The 26,129-nt window shown below is 41.1% G+C and overlaps 1 protein-coding gene and 1 long non-coding RNA gene across 3 annotated transcripts in view; one reads left to right on the top strand and one right to left on the bottom strand.

The window, feature by feature from the left end:
* ctif (CBP80/20-dependent translation initiation factor) overlaps positions 1 to 7,752 on the top strand; it is a 48,675-nt gene extending 40,923 nt beyond the window's left edge. For both annotated transcript variants that reach the window (XM_020082373.2, XM_020082372.2), the window contains 2 exons: positions 1,617 to 1,670; positions 4,269 to 7,752. In XM_020082373.2, coding sequence (XP_019937932.1) covers positions 1,617 to 1,670; positions 4,269 to 4,490 — 276 coding nt within the window. In that variant the 3' untranslated portion in view covers positions 4,491 to 7,752. The remainder of the gene's footprint in view (positions 1 to 1,616; positions 1,671 to 4,268) is intronic.
* Positions 7,753 to 10,182: 2,430 nt separating this feature from the next.
* The window catches only part of LOC109626202 (uncharacterized), a 33,972-nt gene continuing 18,025 nt past the window's right edge, over positions 10,183 to 26,129 (bottom strand). Inside the window, exon 3 of the long non-coding RNA XR_002202512.2 lies at positions 10,183 to 10,612. This is a non-coding gene — a long non-coding RNA (uncharacterized lncRNA). The remainder of the gene's footprint in view (positions 10,613 to 26,129) is intronic.

Raw genomic sequence — 26,129 nt, 5'->3', positions numbered from 1 at the left:
TGTGATAAGCACTCTTACAAAATGAAAGTTACATGGAGTGATGGGGTGTATGTAGTGATGGTGGAGGCGCGCTATCGTATTGAAAACAGTCAGAGCGAAAGAGAAAAAAAAAAAAAAAAGAAAAGATGTTGCAAGAGATGGAGAACTGATGATGATAAGTATAGATTAGACCATTTTTAATGCATCGAGCAAAACTTCACCCTCTGCTCCCCAGAGAACTCATTATGAGCTAATGCTGCTTGTCACACAGCTCTCCTTCTCTGGGAACGACGAGACTTTTGTTCCCACATCAAACAGCCATGCTGTCACCACACCCGTCTAAGCATACTGAGGAGCTGACGTCTGCGCAACTGCTGGACCTGAATGATGGGTGGAATACCATTAAGCTTACACTGTGGAAATAAAGAGTCCAGCTTGTGCTGAGTGGAGATCCTAGTGTCAGACGGTGGTTGTTTCCACCTCTGTTTGTACGCAATTGCTAAGGGGAGCTGCTGGTTCAGTGAAATCCTCGGGGTTGGGGTTGTTAATTGTACACCGCCACTGGGATCGCGATTTTCGCCAAAAGCTCTCGGAACTTGTTGTCTTTCCAAATTGACATTTCCATCGATGACTTCTATGTGTATCGCTCTTCGTTTTTTTTCTGTGACCTGGAAAATGTCTGCAGCAGCAACTGACAGACATTTGCATTCTCACATACAGCTCCTACAGAAAATGTTCAGTTCAATTCATGTCTGAAAGCAGCTTATGTTTATCATCACTACGATTGAAAATATAAACCATAGAAGATTCAAGGCATTCTACAATCTCAGCTCCTGAACTGTTTTCCTGTCTATCTGCTGCATGATCTCACTCTCTAGTTTTATAACTACGTGTCTGCACCCTGCATTTCAAACTTATTTTGCTCATTGTGCAGCAGGGCTACACTTCCGACACTTAATTAGACATTACCCCTGCAAAACAACCTCCCCCTTCCTCCACTCCTACTTCCTCTCCTCCTTCAGGTTAATCAAAGTAGCACTTTGGAGACAGACTTGTGAGAAGTAAACCAGCCTCAGAGCTGTAAAAGGGGTTTTTAATCTCTAATCTGACAGTAAATGTCTATAGTTTAACATGGCAGCCTCTGTCTCATTGTCTGAAAGTGGCAGTTGTGTGTCCATCTGTGCATCAGGGGGAAAGCCAGCTAACGTGTTTACCAGCTCCACGTTTGCTTTTTGTTTACACTGTGTGTGTCTACATGTGTGCGTGCAGTTGTGGTTGTGTGAATATTTTGGGCGTCTTGGTGTGTGAGAATCAGATGGATTAGCAGGATGAGAGCGGGGTATGTTGTCTTCTAATAGTTAAAATGTCAGTGTTGAAAATGTTTACAGTCGGGATTAGGTGTTTTTCTTGTGAACTGTTTAACACACACAAACATTTGTGTTCGCTAAATCTCCCCATGTGGCTTGTATCCAAATGTACACACATTTCTGTGTCATCTGTTACTCTTGTTAGATTTTACTCACTATGTGGGAAACCCTCTTGTTGCAACATTTGGATTTCAATTTTTTTTTTTTTTTTTTTTTTTAGCTCTTTGCTTTTCAGTACATGTACATGTTATCTGTTCTTTTCTCTTTTAGCTGTTGGAGTCCACAGACATTAAGGAAGATGCAGTTCTCTGCTGCTCCATGGAGGTATGTATCACACACACACACACACACACACACACACACACACACTGGGTTTCTGCAGGTTACAAGTTAAATTTAAGACTTGTTAAGATCATAATAAATGATTGTCAAGACCTATGTCAACTACAACCGATATGAAGGAATATCGGCATCTCAGAATTACTCACAATTCCTCATGGTTATAGTAGAGAATCACCCTCGAAATGCAAAGTGATCTCACAAACTACAGGCAGAACATTATGTATCCATAATCTTTCCCAAAGCCATGTTGAGTGCAATGAGATAAATTCTGACCTGAAATATTTTGTAGCACTGGTCTTGTTTAATGCTGCACTGTTTATCTAATTGCTACGGAAGCCCTAAAGGGTCATACATACATACATTTTATTCCACCCGTTTCCCGTGATAACGAGATAATTTTCCTCCGTTTTCCCGTGAAAACGAGATAATTAATTCGAAAAACGTATTAAATCATTGCAGGAAACATCATTTAGTGTAGCAATGTCAGAGGAGCAGGAGAATACCGATCACCGCATCACATATCTCTTCAGTCAAGGCCTGACACAGGCTGAAATAGCTTTATGCCTTGCTATAGATAATGTACACATTAGTGTAGAAGACTACGGAAGCCGAGAACGGCCATCGATTTTTTTTTTTATTATCTCGTTATCTCGATATAACAAAGATCGTTTTCTCGTGATAACGAGATCATTTTCCTCCGTTTTCTCGTGATAACGAGAAAACGGAGGAAAATGATCTCGTTATCATGGGAAAACGGGTGGAATAAAATGTATGTATGTATGACCCTTTAGGGCTTCCGTAATCTTTGCATTTTCTTTGATAAGCAACCAATCACACTTATCCACAATATTGTTCACAATAATCACAATATGACTATTTCATCAAATCTTGTAGCCCTAGTCTTGTTTGTAGTTTGATTGCATCGTGCTAATATTTCTGTCATTGAGAAAGAACTACACACAGGGACATTACATATCCTTTAAAAAAAACAAAATCCGGTTTAAGTGCGACTGAAGAAGCATTAAATACATTTTCAAATAATACGATATAAGACTTACCAAAACCTAGTACATAATTTAACACCTCACAGAAACCCTAAAAACAAGCCTTATCCCTCAAACAGCTCTTTGACGGTTTGTCCAACGTGAAGACTGACTTTTTTGTCCTCACTCTAAAGGTCGGAAACTCCAATCATTCCTCCAAAAAATAGAAGTTAATAAATAAAGAAGCAAGAGGCTGAATTCTCATAAATAATGTACGTAGTTTACAAAGACTAACAACATACCACTTGAAACCCAAGAACGTTGTATTTTATTTGATTGCATAGTTGTAATTTCCATAATAATGGAAATAACTGTGTTTACTCCACCCCTGTTCTTCAGCCTCTGTACTTCAGCACATTCAATTTGAAATAAAATAATGAACTCTACATTATAATGACAAGTCTCTACTTTAACTTGAGTAGGTTTACATGAGTATTAAAGCAAACAAAGGGTGAGATTCAGTGCTTTGGACTGTTTTTGATTATTCAGAAGCAGAATGTGTTGTGACTGTCTCTCCTCACTTCATGAATAATAAAGTTAGGCAGGTGAATTTATGTAGAATTATGGTTCAAATCGAACTTGGTTCTTTGTACGAGAGCAGATCACATTGGAAACTGAAATGGCACTGAATAGAGCGCATACTTCGGCCCAAGGCCCAACAGTCCCCTTAAATTCAATCAAGCTGCAGACAATTGCACACACTCAGATTTCCGTCTTCCAAATATCTCAGATTTTTTTCATCAAGATCCATGAATTTTTCATTGTGAAGTCAGTGAAAATGTAAAATAAAAAAAGCTCTATCAGGCTAAGTTAAGCCCGTTTTTTATTAAAAAAACACTAACATCTGGCTTTTTGAATGGAGACAATCATCATTCACTCGTGGGTCAAATTACTCTACAGTAGAAGCAGATTTTGAATCGACTCTGATTGGCAGTGATGCACATGACAACGGGTGAATGTGCCAATTTCTTCTTCCTCATCTTTATTTTTGCAGTCTATTATGATGCACATTGAACTTATGGATGTTGGCTGCTTAACTAGCCATGAACATTTGTGTACTTGTTTTACTTGTGACCATGTGCAACATTTTTTTCCCTTTGTATCATGCACTGGCAAATACAGTCAGGTGAGAGAATAGGAACGTTGAACATGACTCACCCGGGGGGCAAAAACCCAGAAAGGCCACCTCCTCTATTGGCAATGGGAAAGGAGTCAATCCCATTTTAGCGGGTTTACCCACATTTAAAAAAATTCTGGTGTAAAAGAGGTATTAGAGAAAGTGATTTTTTTAAAATCAAACAGACAAAACTAAATATCCTTGCTAACCAAAGCTCACCTGTCAACCTATTTCCCAGATGCTCAAACACTTTGAAAACCTTGATTATTTACCAACAGACCCTCACTCGCGGATACACAAACACGCAGCTCTATGGCCAGAGGGTCTGTGAACCTCTGCTGAATCCAGACGACTTACTCTCAGTGAGGAACCCACACTCTTTCTCTGACCCTCTACCTCTGTCCCTTCTCTGTCCGCCAGTTGCAGAGCACCGGACGTTTACTGGAGGAGCAGCTCCCTGAGATGATGACCGAGCTCTTAGCGGCCGTCAGGGACAAGATGCTTAGTCCGGCTGAGTCTCAGCTGACCCGCTCCCTCCTGATGGAGGTCATCGAGCTGCACGCGCACCGCTGGAGCCCCCTGGAGGCCCTCACCACCCAATACTACAACCGCACCATCCAAAAGCTCACCACCACTGCCTAGGTGACAGCTGCCGCGGGAGGAGAGGAGACGAGACATTTTCCACTTGTGCAACATCGGCTCTTCTAGTTTTACAGCAAAACAGGAAGTTTGCCACAATGCTTGACATGGTTATTGAACGCAAATCTACAATTCGATCATTTCAGAAAGGTGAACACTGCCACAAACATTCCAGCCGCCAGGCAGGTAGAGCTCAGCCATCCAGGCAACACCGCATGTGGTGTTCAATCAATGACAAGTCTGACGCAGATTTGAGAAAACGCTAGTGAGTTGGCCAGTAGGGGCACGCTTGGCCACACGGCGTGGAGAGCTCGTCTGGTTGTGGCTGCTTAGGGTTAAAGGAGAGAACAGACAAGAGAGGGGTCACAGGGGGGATGAGGAGAGGGCAGCAGCCTGTCTGTAGGGAATAGAGTGATCTGCACCCAAAGATGGAGGGAGGGAGGTGGTCTGCGTAGTCTGTGTCAGCCTCCTCATTGTGTTCATTTCCCCCGCCACCCTCTCCTTCCCTCTGTGTCTCTCTCCATCCCCCACCTCTGTCTCCCCGTCGGCCCCTGGGGTCTGTGTGGCTGATAAAAGAGAGCAGGAGGCAGGGAGTAGACACGGTGCTGTCTGTCTGGGCCGTCTGCCCCGCCGGGCCAGGGAACCAGGTCAAAGGATCTCGGTGTGGAGCCACCCCCAGCCCCCACAGCTCCTACTCGCCTTTGTCTCCCCAACTCCCCCCTTCCACTGCACCCCCCCTAGCAGGAAGCCTTTTTGTGGGGATGAGACAGCGGGCCTGCTGGGCTGGGCTGAGGATGAGGATCAGGCTGGGCAGAGTAGGGTGGCAGATGGCTGCTTGAGCCCTTGTGAGACGACACACTCCAAACACGCCCCCACCTCCCTCTGGCTCCCCGAGCTCGGCCCAGTGTGACCAGCAGAGGCAGCAGAAGTGGGGGGTGCAGGGTCCAGCATTAGAAAAGAATTAAAGCAGACACTGCTGTCTGATAATTCTTTTGTTTTCGTCCTACAGGGGAATGTCTCTTCTCCTCCATTGAGCCGTGCATGTCCATGCTTTGTTATCCACGTCATTGATATTATTATTATATTATTTTTTTAATTCATTTGTTTTTATTGTTGTCGTTTCATTTGGAAGTCTTGTTTTTACGATATATTGTATGTATGAGATTTAGCGGTAGGCCTTATTGCACAGGTTTGATTTGTTTTGCACTGTTTGGAGGCGATTTGATTTTAAGGAAAATTCAAGTAAAAGTTTGAATTTGAGTCAGAGCTTGTGGTATTATATGAAAAAAATGGGTTGAGCGTATCAAGCGATTTTAGGATGTTTTAATGGACTAGTGGCCTTGTCAGTTATCCATTTTTATAGGAGCTCTCTTGTTCTGCGGCAGCACGGGAGGAAGCTGACGACTAAACATTTGGGACTAATTCACATTGTTCTGTTGCTCAAGACAAAGAATCCAATTTGAAGATGAAGAAAAGATGTTACATTTAAAAAAAACAAGCATGGCACACAGAGAAACAGAAGTGAAATGTTTCTTTTAATCAAGCCATTCTTTGCGGTGGATATTTTGCAAGTCTTTAAAATCGATTATTTTGATTTATTTACTTTTTGAGGAAAAAGCGACAACTATTAACCTGTGTATTTGAAGATGAAGAAAAAGCAGAAAATCTTGTTGTGTGACCACATTAGCTTCTCATACGTGACCCTTTTTCCAGCTAACGTGTGTAATATGATATTGACATGACAAGCCAATCACGTACCATTTGTAAATGGGTTCGATATATAATCTGCATACAGTATATTTACAAGTATTTAATTGACATTGACTTAGAGGGGAACAGTGCAACAGAGATGTTACACATAGGATGACATGGCTGATAGGAGTCAGCCTTCCATGCATTTCTACTTGGAACTATGGCTACATCCATATTACTGAGTTTTTGTTTGAAAACGCATTAACTGTACTACGGTTACGTCTGGAGTCCACATAACTCCAGAGAGACACTAAACTGAAGAGGTTTGGAAACGATGCTGGCCCCGGGGCTGCTTTAGTCTGGACAGGCAGAAACTGCGATGTTTGGAAACTATGACGTAGATGCTCACAACCGCTTGCTGATGGGGTCTTTTTGACCTTTGCTGATTCGTCAGGCTCCTGTCACATGAAACCTCTCGAGAGGAAAACAAGCGGCATTAGCGCACGCCTTGGCTGTCAGTGTAGAACACAACATTGATAATCAATTACAAGCCCTGCTGACTGTTTTCTTTGCTTATACATGTTGTGGTCTGCATTTTACAATGATGCAACTGTTTGCATCTGCAGGAGATGAGCTATTAATCGAGAAATTCCAGTTTACACCAATGTATGTGAGTGCTCATATGATATGTGTTTTCAATACGGAGTCAAAACGGATGGAGTTCGTTCTATTTTGAAAACGCCATTTCAAAAGAAAACGCTATTGTATGGATGTAGCCCTAATCATTACTTGGGAGTCACATATAAACATTACGTACATGCTCATACTTAGTTTCCCATTGAATCTCTGTGGGCAGTTGTAGAAGTTTTTTTATATTATTTTCTCTGTCTTGCATCAAGAATAAAGATCCTGTGTGGTAGAAACACAACCCAGATGATTTGTCAGGGTGATGACGGGTGATTTAAGCTCACACGTGTTTTTCTGAGGTTCAGGCTAATTATCTGTAAATGTGTGCGTCCACTTAAGAAGTGATTTGTTTTACTCGTCCTTTTGTTTTCTTTATTTTATTTTTTAGGTTTCTATTTAAATTATATTTAGCTCATTTATATAAATATATATAATTTTTGGTGGGTTTTCTGAAACATCTGAATCTGTTGTGATACCTAGCATTCTGCCAAGTGTGTAAGTGTGGTATTACCGTTTGTGAAAAGGAGGGAAAAAAATAGAAAAACCCATCGGCCAGTTTCCATTATGCAAAAAGTGGCTCGCCCATAGCAGATGGATGCAGGTGGGGATTGCCCCCTACCCCCCACCCTCATCTGTGGCGCTGGAACCTCCCCCCACCCCACGTGCCCTTAGACCCCTCTGCTCGGGTCACATGACTCTTGACGATTGAATGAGATGCACCTTCATTTGCATATTCTCATGAATATTGAAAAAAAATAAGGAAAACCAAGGCTCCAATCGATGCACAAACAAGTAGATGGGCAATTTATTGGGTCATCTTGTTTGTTTTGTTTTTCTAAGCAACTGAAAAATAAACTAACAGGAGAAAAAATAAGATGTGACGGAACAATCTGGTGTTTGTTGTCTGTTTTCTGTCTGTTCACTTATCAGCACAGTCAATGTGCTATGATGAAGATATTCTGACATCACAAAAGAAACACACACAGTTTCCTCTGCTGTTAGTAGATAGATGTGTAACTAATCTTAGCACCACAGTAGGTCATTATACCACCATTTCATACATGTGCACAGTGGAGCACTTCATTTACATGTCTTTGCCTTTACATCGTCACACATTAAACAGACCACACTTCAGAACTTTAACAGCAGTGTGTGAGCGTACGTGTGTGTTGCAGTGTGTCCTTGGCCACTGATTTGCCTTTGGTTAGCTCTGACACATGCCTGAGGCTCCCCAACTACGGGCATCCCAACGGGGGCCCTCAGTGCTAGGGTTGCCTCCCCATTGTGGACCCCCGTCCCCAGAAAACTATAGGACGTCCTTCATCACTCGTCCGCATCAATCAACATAATCCCATGTGTCTGAATATACGAATGCATTTGACAAGAGTGAAACACTTTAAATTTGCCACTGACGCCATAAGGAGCTTTGTTTTCTTCCTCTCTGTTGTGTCCTTGACGGAGATGGATTTATGACAGTGGTTTGGTTTCATTTGGAAACACAACACGTGTAAGCTCCTCGTTTTAACACAATACAAACAGGCACAATGGGGAAGTTATTACGCAGCAATAGAGCAACTCAGACAGTGGGAAGAAAGAAAATGTATTCAGCTGCTGTAGTGGAGGAAGAAGAAAAGAGAGAAAGAGAGATAGGAAGAAATGGTTCTGACCAAGTGAAAGAAATGTAGGAGGAGATGAAGTGAGGAAATGTATATTATATGCACACATAGATACATATATAGAAGACTGTTGGGACTGTATGGGGGGAGCCTATTGAGGAATAAATGCAAATGGTGGAAGAAAGGCAGAGGCAGCCCTGGCTGTCAATTAGCATCATAGTTAATTTATCCTATGCAGTGAAAACAGACATGTGAGCCCTCAGGGGATTATACATATAGAGAGATATATAGATACACACATAGAAGCTGCATCTAAAGATGGTGTTTGTCTGCAAACAGTGACAAGAGGAAAAAGTAAAGACAAATAATATCCCCATTGGAAACTGAGTTAGTGAAAGAACTAAATGGTTATATGGTTTAATAAAGGCAGTTTCTATTGTGAGCTGTCATTAACATCTCTGTAAAGGTTGATCATAGAGAAGAGTGTACTATTATGGTGTTATTAATCACAAATTCCTGTGTTACAGCAGTATGGTACCAGGGGCATTACACTAAGCAAGATGTGAAAATATTAGTCAACGCCTGGTTCGCTGCTTACTGGTTATATATAGATATCTATATATCTTTATATATCTACACAGATATATGTATGATGAGTATGAAAAATGATCTGCTGTTTTTACAATATCTTTTAAAACGATACTAATCACAGAAACACTGGATTTTCATGACTAAAGTAACATTCAATAATTATTTAATTTTCGTTCTGAGACGCTGAACAACTACACTACCCATGAGTATTAGCTGTTGTAGCTACAAATTCAAAACACTTGAATTTCTTGACAAAACAGTTTCTGAAAATGTTTATAAAAGATTATAAAAGTTAATCAGCAGATTGATGGTGCGTAAATAATAATTTGTAGTAAATCACTTTTGTTGTTGTCCTAATTGAGAGTTAACATCGACGCAGAATGTTTTATGTTCACAGGTTTTTACCTTTGACATTTTATCGAAGAACCAGATATTATCTAAATCAACTGCTCATGTTTTTGTCACAAAAATGTTTCGCAGATTAATCAGATAATGAAAATAGTCATTAGCTGTGGGGAGTAAATATATTCGTACATTCTTCAAGGCGCCATATCAAGACTTGAGGTTTACCGGCCTTTTCTGCTCACGTTGATGGATGAATGGAATTGCTTGTGCGCGTGTGTGCGTGTGTGTGCAGGGTGACTCACACCAGCACTGTCCATTGTTAGAGCCAGACAAAAGGCGGCTGCGGCTCAGCTGGCCTTGATGACGAACTAAAAGACGAAGAGGACGCTCACACACCAAAACTCTCTCTCACAAACTTAGACACACACGAGTGCCGGCAGATCCAACGCTAAAGTATCTCCTCACGCTCGTGTGTGTTATTCTTCAGTTCTCTTGTCGGCTCACATTTTGCTGTCAGCCTCGTCTGTTTGTTTTTGTTCGCACAGTGTGTGGGTCTTCCTGTGTTTGATAAGCTCCAAACAGAGGAGAGCACTGCAGCATCTCCTCTGTTTGGTCCGAAGGGTACGGAGACCAGATACTGCGGAAAAGTGGAGTTAAAACATACAGATGCATCCCCAGATGTTTTCGTGCAGTACGCTCTGCTGTGGGAGAAATCAATAACTGTGGGCTATGAAGTGGTTTTAGCTTGCTCTCTTGACCTGTACATCTCAGCGGCAGCTACTGCACTCTACTTTATTCTGCTCCCCCAAAAAACAGCTTCTCTTAACTATATTTGGATCCAGACATTTCAGTTTTATCAGATACAGATTCTGGAGCCCAGTGTTGATCTCTGAATGACATTTATTAATCATACTTTATACTATAATCATTTCATTTCTGAAGCAGCTAAAATGTCCTGTTCTGTCTACAGTATATTCCTTTACTTTTTGCCATGTTCTCTCTAAAAATGGGCTTTTCGAGTAAAACATGATCTCAACCACAGCGGAAACTGAAAAGCTGTATTCTTGCTTCCTGGACTGGCAGCGGAGGAAATGATGTCACGACCTGTTGATTTCCTGAATGAACTGTTTGAATGGGCCTTTTCACAGAGGAGCTGCTGACTCGGTAAATCAACCAGTTTATTGGTTTTTGTGTCTGTGAATGGAAAATATACCCATCAATTCACATGGACCATCAGATATAGAGTGGATTTACTGAGCCAAAATAGAAAATCAATCTCAGTCACGTCCATTAAATAATATCATAAACCAGTATAAGGAACATGTCATTAGCCAGTAAACTTTCAAAAACACCTACAATAATACTGCGATCAATGACAACAGGAAGAAGAATATATATATATATATATATATATATGTATCTGCAACAGGTTGGATTCATTCTTCTGCACGAGCATTTTGTTTTAATTTGTTATACAAACAGAACAAAGAATCAGCTCTACAGCATTTCCCACAGCCCGAGCCTGAATTTCTTTCCCATGTGTGAAGCTGAGTTGATTCAGGGCAGCCGTGAAATTTGGGCAAAACGATAAAAAAATAAAAAGAATGGCTCTGTTCTTTCTTTATACTAAAGAGCTGTTCATGAGAATCTGATCGTTCACGAACAAAAAGTCTGTGTGCAAAGATCTGCAAATGTACGACCTGCAGCCACAGACCTGGGCCCTCATGTTCGAAAAACTAGTTTTAAAAGTTGTTCAGTCAATTTTTTTATCAACTGCGAAGCATTTGGAGAATCTGGTCTTTTCTCCACTTCACCTTGAGGAGGCCCTAAATGATTTATGTCACCTCGTGGGATTATTATAATTCACTGTATTCAAGGCCGAGTCGAAAAACTATCTTACACCTTCAGCTTGTATGAAATTTGGCTGCTCTGCTTTAAACACTAGAAGACAAGAACACGTCAGCTCTGTTTCAGCCTCTCTGTACTGGTTTTTATGAGTCCCTTATAGAACTGAGATTTTACAGATGATCTTTTAAAGCACTTCATGGTTTATATTCATTATGCGTTTATGCATTATGGTGCGTTAATGTTCACATACAAGCCTGAGTGCAGCCTCAGATTCTCAGGCGGGAATCTTCCCCCTATTCCTGAATCCTGGATCAATACTGAAGAAGACTGGGCTTCAGCTCTGGAGCTCCCTCTAAATCACTTTGCAAACATCATACATTTTTATAATTCAATTATTATTGTTGCTATTATTTAACATTAAAAACAATCGATATTCTCTGCGAAATTGGTTTAAAGTTCTATCTCACAATGTTGAATTGTGGATTCATCTGTATCTGAATCCATGCCAGAAAGGTTCTTTCTTGGCCCGTGTCCCATGCTTCCCCCATCCAACCATCCAACCATCAAACCATCCAACCATCAAACAAACAAACAAACAGGTGAAAACAATCTCTTTGGCAGAGGTGTCAGACTGTAAAATGAAAGTCAGTGCAAACCTCCACCAACGCCCAACAGTCCCCTTAAATTCTGCTGTAAATCCGTAATGTGCATTTGGATGTAAATATTGAAGCTAAATATCAACTGTTGTTTCTGAACTGAATTTCAATGATCTTAGCTTTACATTGGTTGTTTAGTTTCAGGTTTCTAGCTCCGTTTGTTACATACAGCAGCTTAAAAAAAAAACTTCTCCCTCTGAAACCCAGTTTAACTTCACTAGATCTGGATTTTTATTTGGATCTGCACCAAATTGCACACACTCAGGAAATATCAAACTAACTCTAATAAATATTACTCCCCTAAATGTGCCTGATCTTGATTTTCATCAAATCATTCAGATCAATGCATTTTTCCCTGTCTCGCAATGTTACAGATTGCCTTTGTCCGGATGCAAAGCAAAATTGAATGTGTTCTTTCTTGGCCCTCGTCCCATCCTTCCACCAAGTTTCGTTTGTCAGCACTTTAATCCTGCTGACAAACAAACAATCCAACCAAACCACAGACACAGAGAGAGAGGGATTAATGCACGACGTCCTTGGCACATAAAAGGACTCGATAAGATGCAGATTCTGAGATAATTATGTCGTACAAACACAACTGCTCCACAACAACCTGTTAAATCCTCCATGATATAAACAACAAACATTATATCAGCAATAGTAAATATCTGAGTAAAGCAACATACATTTCAGCTCAGCAATTACAACAGTGTTTGTGCTGCAGTGGTGTGAATGGCCCAGTCTCATGCAGGCCAGTGACAGGTCTGAAAACAGCTCACTTTCAGGTTAGGAAGCATGACGTCTTTGTTGTTCAGCACCATATGTGCCCTTGCAGTGGCCTGGCTCAGAGGTGTGCTGCAGTCGGCTATTCTCACTTGGCCGCTGCCAGCAGCAACATCCACAATGCCAAAGTCAACAGACGGGCCTTCATACGGGGAGACGAGAGGAGAGCGACGGAGGTGAGGTAGAGGGGAAAATGTAGAGGAGGAGAAAAGTTCCGACACAGTGAAGAAATCAGGAGTTTATGTAGAAAACAAATGAAGAGGAATCATTACATCATTCACTCTTCCACTGCATTTATCTCTTTTACAAGGTTCATCTTGTTCGTGTGTGTTTGTCATTCCCAGCCTGACCAGACCAGCCACCCAGAAATACGTCTCTCTTTGTGGCTGACAGGCTGGCGTGAGCAAAGCTTCTGCTGTGAGCTGCACTCAGTGACTGATCACTCAAGCGGCAATCACACACACACACACACACACACACACACACACACACACACACACACACACACACACACACACACACACACACACACCATAATTAGAGAATGGGTAAGGGACAAGGGTAGCATCAGCAGAGCTTCTGCTGCTCACTGGAGCAAAAGCGAACACACACATACTGTACACACACACGCACACACACAGACACTGCAGCCGTTGGAGGTCGATAGAAGTGTCGGCAGAGAGGCAGTGGGAAGCAACACCTGATGTCTTTGTTGCCAGGCTCCCGCCAAGCGACTGTCATTGGGGCAACCTGCTGCGACAAGCACGACCCTGTTGCTAGGCAACCTGAACTTCTGTGACAGATTATCGAAAAAGTTATGTGATGAGAACGAAATTGAAAAGATAGAAAAAGAGAGAAGTAGAGGGGAGCGAGGAAGAGGTAGAAAAGAAGAAGACACTAAGAAGTACAAGAAGGTCTGTGGACAGCTCATCAAAGAAAACAGTGAAGCACAGCAACAGCAAGAACTGACATTTCACCTGAGTGCGTCTTCATCAAAACTGTTGCATCTGTCTGCCTTCACACACACACACACACACACACACACACACACACTCCCCTGCGTGCCAGCAGTCTTTGATTTGTGAGGTGGCGTGCTGTGCGAGGCGTGTTCTCAGTATACTTTGTATGTGTAAACACACGTAAAAAAAAAAAAGAGCTCACAGCCAGTGAATCACATGGACTCTTGTACAAGGTACTGCTTTGTCTGTGGACATGCCGACTCTCCCTACAGCCACTGCTGCCACAGATTACACACACTGACACAAACTAAACATTCCCAGTACACAAACACATAAACATGCTGAACCCTACATGTGCATGCAGTGACTGTTACTTCAGTGTGTATTATTTTATAGCGTCGCAATTTTGCCCAAAGTAACAACAAATATAGCAAATATATTTTTAAAATGTAGCTGTTGTGAACGGTTGGTGTCTTGAGGCTCATTTATGCTGCCTTTACATACAAAAAGAGATGAGACAGTTTCACACAATGTAACCACCACTACCCACATACTACTACCACGTGTCCTTTTTGTTGGCATGGTTGTTAAGCAAGACATCCACTAGAGGGCAACAACATGGCGACTGTGGAGGACGTTATGATAATGTACTCTTAAAAAAAAAAAAATCTTTGTGCGTGTTCTCACCCCAAAGTAACAGCATATAGACACTGTAGTTCCTTAGCAACCCGCAAAATCTCTCCTCTAAAAGTTCTGCAACTGTTTCTTCCTATTTCCTATTTCTTCCTGGGGTCCTATGGTCAACTTATTCTAACTATTGGCAAAACTGCCCCCCTGAGATTTCCAATGGTACAGCTCCTTTCATCCATAAGCTTAAAAAAACGAGCATAATGAACGCACAGTACGAACAGAAGGCTAATTCCATTTCCAAATTCTTATCAGACATCAAGTATAAATGAGCCTTTAAGGGGCTTTCATAGCTACTTTGTTTGTTTCAGACCTTTTCAGTTTAGTCTGAATTAAAATAACAGGTGTTGAAGGTGCCTCGCACGAGCAAACCAAACCTAGGTCAAACGAAAAGATGTGGTCTCGGTCCAGGTCAAACTGAACCATGGTTTGCTTTGTTAGCAAGGTAAAAACTATTTTTTGGAAAGTTCAGACTTTGCGACCAATTGCAGGAAGTTGAGACAGAATTAGGCAAAAGAAGAAGAAAAATAAGAAAAAGCGGGTCAAACAATTTTTTGTCTTTGCTTCTGACAACATATGTATGATTTAACAATGAAGACGTTCATTTGGCCAAATCAAACTAGTTGTTGAATACTCTGTGAGGCTGGTAGTACGACTTGAACGAGTTCATTACTCTTCTCTTTTGAAACGGAAAGGTTACTACCCAAACAACTAACAACACACAGGCATCAGACACGTGCCAGTCTACAATCCAATCAATGTCAAGTATAGAGAGACGCAGCCCATGTAGGTGATGTACATATATCATATGAATGTCTTTAGTGCAACACCAAAACTAACTGGATCACTGAATCATAAACCTTGGTTCAAACGCCCTTACCAATACCCAAAGTGATTTATTTCTTTTGTCTTTTAATGGCATGTTTGTCTTGATAAATGACTACCATGACTAATTGGTTATTATAAATCTACAAACATTTTCATTCATTTAAGCAACTGACCAATCAGAATCTTTCAGCTCATACTGTACGTGTGAGTTTTTGTTTTTGCTTTCTGCTGAGATGTTCCTAATGAATTTATATTTCCGGCTGCAAGAACTCGACTCCATCACAATCAGTTGAAACTGCTCCACTGGCAACATCATCTATAATGCTCCATTTGAACATTAGATATTTCCCTAGAACAAACTTGATTGGATTCCTCTGCAGCTTAGCGCACTCCCAATTAGTTGACCTCCGTCAGCCAATCAAAATCACGTTGGTCTCAAAATGTAGCAATAAGTACGGAGCTGTATGAAGAGTGATTTCCAATCCCTCCTGCAACCCAATCACAACAGCTTGGACATTTTCGCCTGCGTTTATCTGGATTGTGCAAAACCTGCTCAACTGATTTCCATGAAATTTTGTGCTGGGGTAGTCACAACACAAAGATACACCCATTACAATAAGGTGTGGATCCAGAGTGGGTTTTTTTCCATTTCTTTAATATTGCGAGATGTGTTTTAATATTTTCTTTGAACAATTTGATGAAAAAATAAATAACTGGTTTTAGGGAATTTAAATGTGGTTTCTTAAGCTGACGGTGGGGCTTCGGTGGAATTATGTGCTCTGTGGAGTGCCATTCTACTTATTAGAAGAAGTGTAAAAAAAATTGCGTTCATTATGAAACTCTGGCAGGGTGCCACAGACTAATAATTAATAGGAAACGCTGCTCTGACATGGCGAGATATAGGCCATTAGCCTTGGTGGCGGTAAAATGGAGCAGGTTTTTTTCGATGACTGACAAATTGGCAGCAACTAAAGCGACCAAGAAAGCTGATGTGGACATGTCTGTGGAGACAGTATTAAATTAACTCAATTGTATATTCCTGACGCTCTATGTCATGTTGCTCTGATTGGTTGTCGGTCTCCTCTGCGACTGGACCAAAACCCTTATCTCTATTCTTTCATTTACAGAGCAGCAGAATGCATGAAATGCTGAATAAGCCTCATTGAATTAACAGCGTATTCAACCAGCTGCATCTAACACACTTAATCTTTCAAGAGCTATTTGAATCAAGTAGTGACAGCCTTTACATTCATCATCTCAAATCATGGAATTTGCGTTCAATGATTATATGTAACTTACCACCGGTGATGCCTTGTTATATTTACTGGAGAAAGCAAAGGTAAGTGCCGGTTACAAATTGGAAAAATTGCTGAGAGAGCTTTTTTCATTCACACACTTTAAATCTCACTAATTCATGCAGGGAAATCCTCATAATGTAGAGGCAACGTAGTAGGTAGATAAAGAAAGATCAGATTCATTCCAGTATCAATCTATGAAATCAGATCAGGTCAGGAAATCTCTAATATTAGCAACATCTGTAAACAATCTCTTTTCACTAATACATGGTTTAAGGCTTAGTTAACCAGAAGAAAAAACTATTGTTTGAAATCCTATATTTCAATGTGACGTAGGCCTCAAGTTACATTGATCATATTACATAAAAACACATCTAGAGTCTTGGATGAATCCTATTAGACGTACAGTAATCACACAAATGACAAGTGTGAAAAGTCCCTGACATTTCAGGAGATAAAACAAGTTGTTAAACAGTCAGTATTACATGACTGGTGTAATAATGGATGAGGATGAGTCAGGAGGTGAGGCGGTTGCGAAGCTGCATTCCCTAAATAAAACTGTTTCTATCCAAACTCTATTAGTATTGGCGCTGTATGAATGCTGTGATGAGTCAGTGATTTTTGGCTGGCGAGAGTCAAAGCTTCGCCCACAAGTTCCAGGCATCGCTGTAGACTCTGTCTAAATGATGCTGTGATTTCATACAGATTTTATATACACAGTATATATATATATATATATATATATATATACACAAAGGCACGTATACACTCACAGAACATCTTTTAAATGTACCTCCCTTCTGCTGTCTGCCTTTATTTTGTTGATAGCTGTCGTGCATACACACATCCCACACAGTCGAGGAGACCCACTGTGCCCTCGTCCTGCCATTGTTAGAGCTGTGAGCGAATATTGGCAACAACCATCTGTAAGACTGTTATTTTCTTGTATTTACGTGTGTTCACTTGAACGTGACTTGGGTTGTTATTGAACATACTGTATCACTGTCAGATAAGAGGCTATTACTTTGAGTCTGGGGGGAGGGGGGGTTCCAATCAAACTATCTGAACCTATTTTTTTACAGCCCCAAGATGATGATGATGATACTTATTATTTTATTATCATGTAAATATTCTTCGTATTGTTATATTTTCTTAAACTTTCCTCCTTATGCTCGCCACCAAATCATAATTATTATTATAATTATTATATATACAGCACACACAAAGACCATGTAAAAAAAAAGAAACACTTCCTCCCAGAACATTTCGAAGTAAACTATATAAACAATTTGAGTTCACAAATAAGGATTTTTCTATCTACATGAATATTCTCATTATTTTCTATTAGTGCCCCATGTGCTTAGAATTTAATTTCAATTTTATGATTATTCTATTTTGGGATGACTGCAACATCTGTCCAGGGACTACAGATGAAAAATAGCCTGTTTGCCAACTCTGGCACATTTACAGCAATGATTATTAATGTGCACTGTTAAATAAAACAACACATGAATGAAGCCCATAACTTAAACTCCCACTGATGCATCCAATGAGGAGACAAAAACATCAGAATTGTGTAGAATTTTCTATCAAAAGGTTGAAAAACACCCTGTCTGACATTGTAAATGAAAGTTTAAAAACAAATCCTGGATCCTGCCCCTTATCCACACCAACATTTAATGTCTTGTTCCCTGACCCATACATCCTTCCACCAAGTTCCACGGTAAATTGTCAATTAGTTTTTGTGAAATCTGGCTTACAAACAAACCAACAAACAAATGGACAGGGGCAAAAAACACAACCTCTTTGGCAAAAGTAAAAAACTTACTAAAGGAAAACTGAAAAAAGCATCATATGTCTCTGTTGAATTTCAAAGCAGGTTTATATTGTTGAGAGGTGAGAAAAAAGGTTTGATTGTGAAATTTGATCAGATTTTTGCTGTAATCGTTCATCTGCTTATTCAAGTTCCAGCTCTCAATAGCTCGTAGCGTGTTACAGTACGCAGGACAACCAGCCAGACAGGTTCATCTGATAATACAGATAAACACACAATTCACTTTCACGTCCATCAGTCATCCCCCTGTGGCCCGACTATCTGTGGGCGACTTGATTGATTTCTACCTGCAGCCTGAGACTTTGTACAACATGATAGTAATATTGAGCAGCACAGAGACTGGTTAATGAATGTGCTGTGGCTCAAGGCCAAGAGAAAGAGAACAGACGGCATAATTACACTGGGCCTAGATCGCTGTTAATTCAGCTAACAGAGTATTCTTGCAAGTGTATCAGTTTTTCAATGTTTCTGCTCAAACGAACTGAGCTTTGAAGTCTGCTCACAAAACAAGAGTAAAAAGGGAATTAATAAACACTAAACAATCTGCTGGTGTGTGAATTATTCAGAACGTCTTCATGATTTCTGTCTGTTGCCGCTCCAGCAGGTGAGTTGCTCTGAAGTCTCATCCAACACAGAGAGTTGTTTTCTTCTTGTTTTTTGTGCTTGCTGTTCTCCCCACCCCTTATTTCTGGCACATAACAATGACATGCACGCTTGGCATCTACAAGCACACACGTATACAAACACAAAGGCACACACAGATATTACAGTAGGCGTCTTCTGGTCTCCTAGTAACCAAACCAAAGCAGTTTAGTGCAGCAGTGGAGCTGCAGGGACTGTGTCCGCACTAGTGTGAATACAAAGAGAGATCGATTCTTCAATTCTATTATTCTATTGTCCATTAACTGTGTAGATATTTAGACAGGAAACTACAGCTGGAAAGATATAGGATATATAAGGATATGGAAGAAAGAAGTTACAATGACCAAAATATGCATGCTGTCTGCTGATGAATATTTAAAAGGTGAAGTTTTGTTTCATTCTCACAAATCATTTGCCTCATGTCTCCACTTAAATACAAAGAGGTGTTATCGAGACTCATTTATCTTTTTCATATAAGTATATGCATTTTAAACTGTTCATACATGCTTGGAATTTGGAGAATCTATGCAAAGAGCACTGATGTTTTCCTGGAGGCTTAAAACGTTAAAGCTGCTTCAGATATGAACTGAAAATTTTGCAAGAATGCAAATGTCCAAGTCAGTTGCTGTGGACATTTTCCTGAGTTTGTCCAACCAGCCTCCTCATAAAATGTCTAGAAAATGACAGTGAGCCCATGTGTGAATGCACCCCCCCATACGTCTTTGTTTCTGCATGAAAGTGTTAAAAATGATCACATCATCTTTCCACTCATGCAGTCACAACATACACCTATTTCAAAGCAGACATATTGATTCATACGTTTTTTGGACTTTCCGCGTCGACAGGAAATACTAAATATATATTGATGTTGAAGATAAAAACAAACAGGTGTTTTTGGATTTTTCACTTGACAGCTAGGCTTCCTGCTGACATTTTGATCCTCTTCCCTGCATCCCCCTGTGTGCTCACATGACAAAAACAGTTCTGTTGCCTTCAGGCCTTTTGGGAAACTGGTGGACAATACACAATACTGGCTGTCCAAAATCTGAGTGTGTTTCACGTCCTCCCACACACACCGCTCCCAGAGTCCCTGGAGCCCGGCAGCCTGCAGCTCACCCGTCTCTCTCTCTCTCTCTGCAAGATAGGGTCACAGGAGCACAGAATCACCTCGACTGGTTGTGTCTTGTGCCGTCGCCGGGTGGTCAGTAGGTCACCCCGACACGTTGTGATCAAAACCACAGCCGGTCCAGAGGGTCGCAGGCTTGGCGACATCTATCTGGCTATGATGCCGTCTGAGGCTGAATGCTCCATTGTGTTGGAAAAACAATTTGTGCCTACAGAGCCGGGATCACAACAGCAGACACTTGTTCTTTCCCCGAATTCACTGTATCTGCATTCATGATTTCCTTCCTTCTACTTTCTGACAGAGAAATAAACACTAGCTTTATTTCTGCCTCTCCCTGTACAAAGGTGTGTTTACACGTAGCCTATGTCGCAGAAGGAAAGCCATTACACATTTTTACTTTTCCAGTGAAGTAAGCATATTGTGTATGTCAACACATTTCTGTAGCTTGTTGTAGGTTTTGCTGAAAATGTGTTCAGCAAAAGAACCTTGTATGTTCTGCACCCCGCGGCCAGCGGAGCACAATTCCTGTTCTATCTGAAAGGTCTTTTAATTTGTCGTTTTTATCACGATTCGATTTTTATACTGTTACACTGAAGAAAATAACAGTATTCCTCTAAACCCATGTTAAAAATGAAATTTGTAGTGAAGGGTTCAATTACCATTAAAGCATCTTTATGTCTCCCCGAGGTAACAATGTTTATTACTGCTCCTTTATGACAATAATAACATGCTGAATGTGATCAGATGTGTTACACACTCTGGTCCTCTTCACCCACGAGCCATGCTTTTCATTAAATATGTACCTTTTTGTGACATTGAGCCATGAGTAAAATGCCAATACAATATATATGATAATGACAGTGTGTGGGTTGGACCATCTCTCACCTCTTTAAAATCACTCATTATCCATCTCCTGAGGTCGTATATGTGCATCTACGTGTGTGTGTGTGTGTGTGTGTGTGTGTGTGTGTGTGTGTGTGTGTGTGTGTGTGTGAGAGCTTGTAAATGCTTCACTTAATGCAATGTGAATGAAACACTGCTGTGATGTTTCAGTCTGGCCTCCACCGTATCACAACTGTCCAGCGGACGGGGGGGGTGACACAACAGTGTGTGTGCGTCTTTGTGTGTCAGAGCCTCCACGGCTGCACTTCAGACACGAGGCCTGCAGACAAAGGACCATTCATCGTCCCATTCAGACGATCGCAGGGCCTCTCTCTGAGGTCCGACGCAGAGATTGGTGGCACCAGGAGCTACAATGGTGACAGTATTTAGTGTCGCCGCAACTATGCTACACTTCCAGGGGGAATGACTCCAGGCTCCTGCTCTGAATGCAAAACGCACACACAGGCACAAAGGCATGCGCGGATGTAGGATGTGTTCGTGTGGCGGTGATACAAACTCATGGTGGCAAATTCAGTGTCGCAGCTCGGAAAGTGTTTGGCTGTCGAAATCGTGAAGCTCCTTTTCTCTGATGAGGAGCGGTAGGTGTTTAGAGGCAAGTTGTCTTGGTAACAGGATATTTTTCCTCTCAGTCAAGGTGATCGGCTTGGTTCTCACCTCTTCGCACATTCTCCCAAACACTCATTTTTATTTTATAGCGTGCCAGTGAGAAGCACGCGGTCCGTCTCCCCAGTCGTTAAAAGCCTCGGTGTGTTTCCTGCACTCGCAGATAGACGATATTCCTCCACACAATCAGGACCGCAAAGTTTGATTTATAAAAGGCCGTCGAGGATGAAAAATTCTGTTTGGATTTTTTGGGTGTTTGCTCACAAGCTGCAGTTTTTATAAGTGACTGTAAAAGTGTTGCAGACTGAACAAACCAATTTGTTTGTAATAGCTTTGGAAAACCGTGATCGATTTGAAATGTAAAACGCTATATAATCACAAATATGAGCAATATCTCAACCAAAACTAGCTTTATTGACAAACCTTTTAGACAATCAGACAAACCTGATTGATTCTTTTTCTTTTTAAACCGATTAGCGTGTTACCAATAAAGTCATGCTGTGCTGGTTATGGTAAGACTTGATTGCTGATCATCATTCAAGCCTCTCCCCAGACAGATTGATTAAGTTATTGATTGGTCATTATAGAACAAAACCATTGTGGGTAACATCTCCTCTGGCATGTGTTTTGCCTTCTTATATTGCCTGATGCTATTAATCTAAATTATTAATAATGCGTAAACCATAAAAGTGCATTTTAACACTAAAGTCTCAGCATGTGGTGAGATGGGGGGGTAGTAAAGGCAGCATAAGACAGGAAATGATCTTAATGAATGGAGGGTGAAGAAACTGAAACAGAAGCAGGTCAGATAAATAAATTATTTCACTCCTGATCTCTTAAGCTTTTTCCACTCGTCAAAAAAAAATAGAAATAGATGCAATCTGATTCAGTCAAATGACCCGGGTAGACGCAGAAGACAGGTTTTTAATCAGCTCCGATCAGCAGTGACGGAAACATGACACCCGGGTGAACGCACCTTTTCCTTCTTCTTTATTTTAGCAGTCTAGACACTGATGCTGCACCTTTTCTGGCACAACGTTATGACGCGCATTGGTCTTAAGGGCATTGGTGCGTAACTTGGGGTAGGGTGAGCCATGAACATTTTTTTTTTTTTTTATGTCTTGGGAATAATGTGCAACAGAATTTTCTCTTTTGGTATCATTCAAGATGCAACACTGGCAAGACAGCGAGGTGAGAAAACTTCACAATTTTCAGTAATTGTAAAAAATAAAAACACAAAATTGTCTACTGGCAGTAGGAAAGGAGTCAATTGCCTTTTCTACGTTCACTCTACTACATATTTTAAAAGCTGCATATAGCTGTTATCTTTGGTGTAGAAGAGGTATATGAGTCATACAAGAAGAACTGAGAAGGTCTAGAGAGTTCGAGCTACCTAACACCTTAATCCACTTTTTCCTCCTTCGTGTATTTACAGTGCAGGGTACCATGTATGGGGAGTGACCGCCTTGCCAGTAATTAAACTCTAGTTTGTCTTAACACTCACCTCAGAGCCAAGGGAAACACCAAAGTGTCAGAATTAACATACAGGTGTAACAACCTGCTCTGCCCTCTGTTATTACAGAGCCACAGGCCCGGCTGTCTTAAACATCTTAAACTGCAGGCGGACCCACACAGTTAGTTCATATATAAACCTTTTAAAGTAAGTTGACTGCAGGTGACATTAAACATCAATGTGATCAAATACAAACTGCATTAAACTGTGAATTCTAATGATGAGGGTGGGTAGGGTTGTTTGGGGTTTTTTTGATACTGGTGCGTAAACAATGCCAGAGCTGATTTTTTTTCTTCTTAAAACTAGAGTTGACATAAGAGCAGCTTTTGTAAGTTGAAATTTAACAAATTAACAGTTACCAGTTTAAATACTTTATTAAGTTTGTTGTGTTCCTCCCTTTACACTGAATTCATTTGAAACATTTGCTGCACGTTCTGGTGCCGCAATGAAATATAGCCACACAGTCTGACTTTTAGCTTTAGAAAACATGTTGTGTCCAATGGAGGTAGCTACTAGCTGACTGTGGGCTAACGTTAAGTACAGCCAAGGCCAGAGTTAAGTGTGATGTTAACTCTGTACGTGTGGTGACGTTTATGTTGCCTGTAAGCAGGAAAACGATTTCAGTACATAGCTTAGGCTCCAAAATCTGCATTGTGATCCGGTCTGTGCCAAATCCTATTAATGAGCTGATCCAGTCATCTTATTTTGAACCAGACATCAACGTTTATTTAAGAATATTTATATATGAGAGAAGAGCAGATGAGGGAAGAGCAGCGAGGGGAGAGAAGGTTCAATTTCAGTTGAGTGTGCAACATTAGATTTAGACAAGGGATGATGAAGACCGACACTGACGCAGATAAGAAGATGCAGCTAGAAATATCCGCAATCAGTTGACATGGTTTCCTCGTCTATACCTCTTCACACCTCTGTCTATCACCCTTGCAAACACACGCACACTGAATCAAAACACCAGCCGTAGATGTGCAAAAAGTCACGGACGCCTTCCTGGCAATATGTGCTATCAAGCATGTGTGTGTGTTAGTGTGTTTGAAAGAGAGTGTGTGTGTTGCATTATCACCCCAATTGTACCCTGCAGCCCTGCAGCCTTCCTGTTGACAAAGAAAGTAAGAAAAGCAAGAAAAAAATAACTGTGATGCAGAATGTGAGAGACATTTTGGATGAACTGTTAACTTCCTCAAACCCCCCCCATCCATCTATCTCTCACATACACACACACACACACACACACACACACAAACTGCTGCTCTCGGCTCTTTGTCCCAATCGCTTTCTCTACTCCAACCCTTGCCTCCTCCCTCTCGTTGCCTTCCTCCTTTCAGCCTCTTTCCTCTCAGTTGTTGCCTTTGACCCCGGCACCGTGTATAAAAGCTAACCCTCACACGTCACAGGAAGGTCACCCGCACACTGGGAGGTCAAGGAGAGGTTGCGTCCATGCCCCGGGGCACTGCCTCAGTCCCCAAGGACTGTGGGCAATGTGACAAGGACGAGGCGCGGGGGTAGGTGGGGTTCCTCTTGACCTCGGGGAGGGGGGTTTTGGATACACAGCTGTATGCGTACATGTGGCGTTTTATGTTGTTATTATGCTGAATATGAAGGTCCATTTTTACAAGATACTTCAGGTCCTGGAGAGACATTTTATTTTTTGTTTGTTTAAAGGCAAGAAAATAAAGCTTGAAATTCACATTAAGTGTGGATGTGCTTATGGTTTATTGTGAATTATCACATTTAAACCAAAATTAAAATGCTAACAGTCTTTTCCTGTACACAGGAAGGAAATATTTCTTATAAGGGCTTCATATTTGAAAGCAGCTTATCAAGATTCTGATACTTTTCATTAAAAAAAGAAATGAATCTAATTCTTTTCTCGATCACTAATTTTCTGAATTATTATCATTTTCCTCCCTTCTTTCTTTCCTCTTGTCTCTGGGGAATGCGTGTGTGTGTGTGTCCAGTGATTGTCTGTCTTCTATAAACTGATCTGTCTTAGTCAGAGCAGGGTGACAGGTCCCTCTGTGTCTCACAATAGACAGACAACCCCCTCTCATGCACACGCACATGCACACGCACATGCACACGCACACACACACTCTCTCACACACACACAAACACGCATAGACACAGAGTCACACTTACCATACAACCAGATGGGCTTGTGTCCCCCATCGCCAGACAAATTAAGTTTGGGCCCCCAGATTAATATTCAGGCAAAGCACTGGCTCTATATAATTGAATCATGGTGCCATGAGTGTACAACAGGGGCTACTTTAGATGCAGCCACCATGTGCGCACACACAGACACACACCGACATCAACACTTGGCTGCCAGCTGCGCTCGGTATCCTGTCTGCTGGTTGGGGGCAGGTCATGAATACAGAATCGTGGTTCTCCGTGCACCACACCTTCTAGTTTCTATTCGATGGCTGGGGAACAGTTTCACATTATTTCTTAACCATTGTTTGCATCATCATAAGGGATGCTAGCATGAATGAAACCAAAAGAGCAATGAGAGGATAAATTGGCCAGGGAGATAAATTGGTCAGTAGCTTATTAGCTTATTGTGTGGTATGGGCCGAGTAAGAACCCATTACATTTTGGAGCGGATTTGATTGAGGGGGCGGATTCAGGATTTTTTGACCTTTTTTATAACTTTATAGAAATCTATCCCCTAAATATGCCTGAGTATTTTCATCAAGATTCATAAAAGGTTCCTTAGGAAAAATGTTTGTTTTTAAAAAAAAACACCCAATATCATAATATAAATTCCTGGAGCCACATCAAAAGTTTATGGGTTCTTCCCTGACCCGTACTTCATCCTTCCACCAACTTTGGTGGTAATCAATCCAGTAGTTTTTGTGTAATCTTGCTGCCAAACAAAACCCCCAACAAACAAAAGGACCAGGGTGAATACAAGCTCCTTGGCAAAGGAAATTATGTCATGAGGAATTATTGTTACAGACTTCTGTAAAAGTACTCAAAATTTGATAAATATTTCCTTCCTGATGCTTTCATTCAT

Source organism: Paralichthys olivaceus, chromosome 18 (assembly GCF_024713975.1).
Source record: "Paralichthys olivaceus isolate ysfri-2021 chromosome 18, ASM2471397v2, whole genome shotgun sequence".
Lineage (NCBI taxonomy): Eukaryota > Metazoa > Chordata > Actinopteri > Pleuronectiformes > Paralichthyidae > Paralichthys > Paralichthys olivaceus.
The sequence above is the reverse complement of the archived record's forward strand: the minus strand, read 5'-3'. Positions and strand labels throughout refer to the sequence as shown.